Source organism: Theobroma cacao, chromosome 4, assembly GCF_053813885.1.
Source record: "Theobroma cacao isolate CCN51 chromosome 4, ASM5381388v1, whole genome shotgun sequence".
NCBI classification, from domain to species: domain Eukaryota; kingdom Viridiplantae; phylum Streptophyta; class Magnoliopsida; order Malvales; family Malvaceae; genus Theobroma; species Theobroma cacao.
Window position 1 is genome coordinate 3222770 of NC_142642.1, and position 3311 is coordinate 3226080.

At 33.9% G+C, this 3311-nt stretch overlaps 1 protein-coding gene across 1 annotated transcript; it reads right to left on the bottom strand.

Annotated features, from left to right (window-relative positions):
* Positions 1-535: 535 nt before the first annotated feature.
* On the bottom strand, positions 536-2632 carry ATMAK3 (Acyl-CoA N-acyltransferases (NAT) superfamily protein). Its single transcript, XM_007031968.3, has 4 exons — positions 2403-2632; positions 2163-2283; positions 1874-1929; positions 536-958 (listed from the first exon to the last, which is right to left on the bottom strand). Exons 1-4 carry the CDS (start codon positions 2589-2591, stop codon positions 743-745), a joined length of 582 nt encoding a protein of 193 aa, XP_007032030.1. The 5' UTR covers positions 2592-2632; the 3' UTR covers positions 536-742.
* Between the last annotated feature and the right edge of the window lie 679 nt (positions 2633-3311).

The window sequence follows — 3311 nt, forward strand, 5'->3', positions numbered from 1 at the left end:
ATAAATCAGATGCTAGTGGTTCAGTATTGGTTGAAAGAAAAGAGCAAACAATCAAAGGGAAGATATACAGGTTTGAACAATCATGTTACAACTAGCATATGATTTTCAAGTCTTGAACATATTCTAATTAGGGCGAATGTTAAATTATAGGTAATCAACAAAAATATAAAAGATACATAGCCAACTAGCATAGTTGAGGATAACAGAAGATCAAAATGCAAGAATGAAAGCAAGAAGGCATACAGACAAGTAAACGATAGTAATATTGAATAGAAAAATAGCTCGGTGGAAACTATCATGAAACAAATGTAAAACTAAGGTAATGGAAATAAAGTTGCATTAAAATGTGATATGGTATGAACAAGGAATTAAATCAGAAAAAACATAACAGGTATCATGCCATAGTGATAGTTAATAATCAGTTATATGCCAATTTTGTCTAGTGTTTGTTAAATGGCACTTACTCTTTTATTTCATTTCTTTTCTCACTTCTGTTTTGGACCTGAGAGGAAGGGGATAGGGTTTGCAAGAATAATGAACAAGAGTTGCTACCATAAAGAAACGTGATCAAAGTTTCAACTACATCCTCACTATCCATTAAAAACACAAAAAAAAAAAAAAAAATCAACACTAGCATTGAGTGTATGAGCAACTTTAAGGGTTAAAAATACAACAGCTGTGCACCCCTAAGTGTGAAATCCAAAGTTTAAATCACAAGCCTTGATGAACACTCGCACGTTCTTCAAGTGGTATCTAGATCATTGTTTTCATGACCTGCATATATGTTTGTTGACATGGGCAGGGAAGGGTGCAACTCTTGGCGAGGAAACAATAGCTTCAACCGGAAAGCATCAACTCCATTCAAGTAGTAGTGAAAAAGCCGTTTTGCCCTGATGAAACCAAGACGGCCATAAAGTGCCAGTGCTCCTTTATTCGTTACTTCTGCTTCCAGTGTAACCTTCAAATATGTAATACATGGGGTAGTCAGTTTTTTGAATCTAATCATTGCCTCAAACCTCCCACGGATTATAACCCTCTAAAGCTCACATAAACATAATGATCACCATACAACCTAACTAATTAAGAGTGGTGAAGAAAATACTAAAACTTTTTTTCTCCAATTCTTATGTTATAAATGAATTTGCAAACTAAAAAGGATACCTTGGTAAACAGTAAAATTATTTTAGAACCTTTCCGCTTTCTAAAGCAACTCATAATGTACTGAGTACAGGGATATATAGATAAGCATAATCTTGAAGAGACAAAAATAGCTAGACCCTAGAAGGTGTTATTGGTTTCAAAACACTAAGATATCAGCGAAGGCAAAATATCTCAACCATCATCAAAGTTTTGAAATAAGAGGCCATCTTGATAAGATTGCATAAAGTTCAAATGCAGAAAAAGATAAAGTTGTGCCGATGCTAATTTAGCTGACTCATGCACAAGATCCACTTTAGCCGAATAGAGGATCAAGGATATCATCACTACTTCAATGGCTACCCAAAACCATCAATTCTGAGTTCAGATAGCATATACTAGGCACTGCAATGGTCAATGCCCTGGTGTTTAAGAACATAAACAAGGTTAACTGTTTGATGAGTGGAGATATCTCCACAGAATTAACTGGTTTACAATGTAATAAATTATATACGCATTGGCATATATGAAGATCAAAGAGTGAAGCCTATTACAAATATGCAATTCATAGGCACACTAACTACACATATAGCAAAGAAATTCAAGTTAAACAAGACATTGGCACAGCATCTTATCCTTGTTAAACAGAATGAGATTAACCAATGATACAGAAATGACCAGCATATATCCAAATTACAAAGGAAATCACCAAGACAGAGAATGAAAAATCCCGTACCTCTTCACACCCTGATTCCATCATCATTTTAATGGATCTGGTAACGAGTTCAGTAGCTGCAACATGAGAAAAAGGCATCAAAACTCAGTATCTACATCCACATTTTACATAAATTTTGTGGACTATGCAACCATTGAGATATGAACTGATTTCATGCTCACTTTTCAACTTGCAATCAAAGGAATCCAACCCATTCAAGAAATTTAAGAAAAGAATTATTACACAGTAAACAGCAGTGAGATAGAATGACATCAAAAGGAAGAAAAAAAAAAAGCAGTGGAAAATTTACCAATGCCTCTTCCACGATAAGGCTTGATTACAACTAACATGGCAATGTAGCCCCTGAAAGTGTTCCTATGTTCTCCCATCTTGCAGACCACGGTTCCCACGCATTTACCGTTGTGAAAAGCCTGTTTTTTATTTTTTAAATCAGGAACTAAGAGAAAAAGAAATTTTGGGAGAAACCCATTGTGCAAATGCAAAAGAAATAATCGAAAACAAAAAGAAAGGAAGGGAAAGAAGATATTACGAGGAAGGAGAGTTGGGGCCAAAGATAGACGAAATATCGGTAGGTGAAGATGGAGTATGGCTCGCTGAGTTCTTGATCGACCAAGCTCATGATCAGAGGCAGGTGATGCTCGCCTCCATAGCTCACATACTCTATCTCCGCTTCTTCAAATTCCGCTTTCTCTTCTTTTTCTTCGGAGCTTGCCTCCATTGTTTTCACTTCCTGTACCGTTCTCTGCGTTTCTTCTTCTGCGTCAAATGTCTTGGTTTCAAGCTAATTCACGTGGGCTTCAATAGAAGTTTGGGCCCCATAGAGAGGCCTACTACATCCACTTCATCATTTTATTGGGCCTAGCTGCTCAGATTTGACCTGAGGTGATTTACAAACATTTGAGTTTTTGGCATAATGAATTATTTCGAAAAAAATTAATTAGGTATTTATTCTTTTATTACATTTAATTAAATTTTTATTTTTTTATTTTAAATAAAATAAACCTTTATGTATAAGAGTTGATTAATTGTTATTAGTGAAAATGCTATTTATCATTTTTTGTCATGTAATGCTAATGTGGTATGTTGATATATCATAATGAATGATAATATAGTCATGTGACATTTTCAATCTTCATATTAATATCACGTTAGTACCATGTCAGCACTATATGGATATAAAATAACAAATGAGATTTTAACCAATAACAATTAATCAATTGTTTGTCATAAGTACTCATTTAATTCCAAATAAAAGTACAGGACTTTATTTTTAAAAAGTAAAAAAAGTGCAGGGACTTGATTAAACGTAATAGAATAGTAAGAGTTTATTTGAATTTTCTTACATAGTTTAGGAGATTTTCCGAAGTATTATGTCATTTTTTATATCGAAAATTTCATTTATGTTTTTTGCGATTTCAATTATTTTTCTATGCAATTA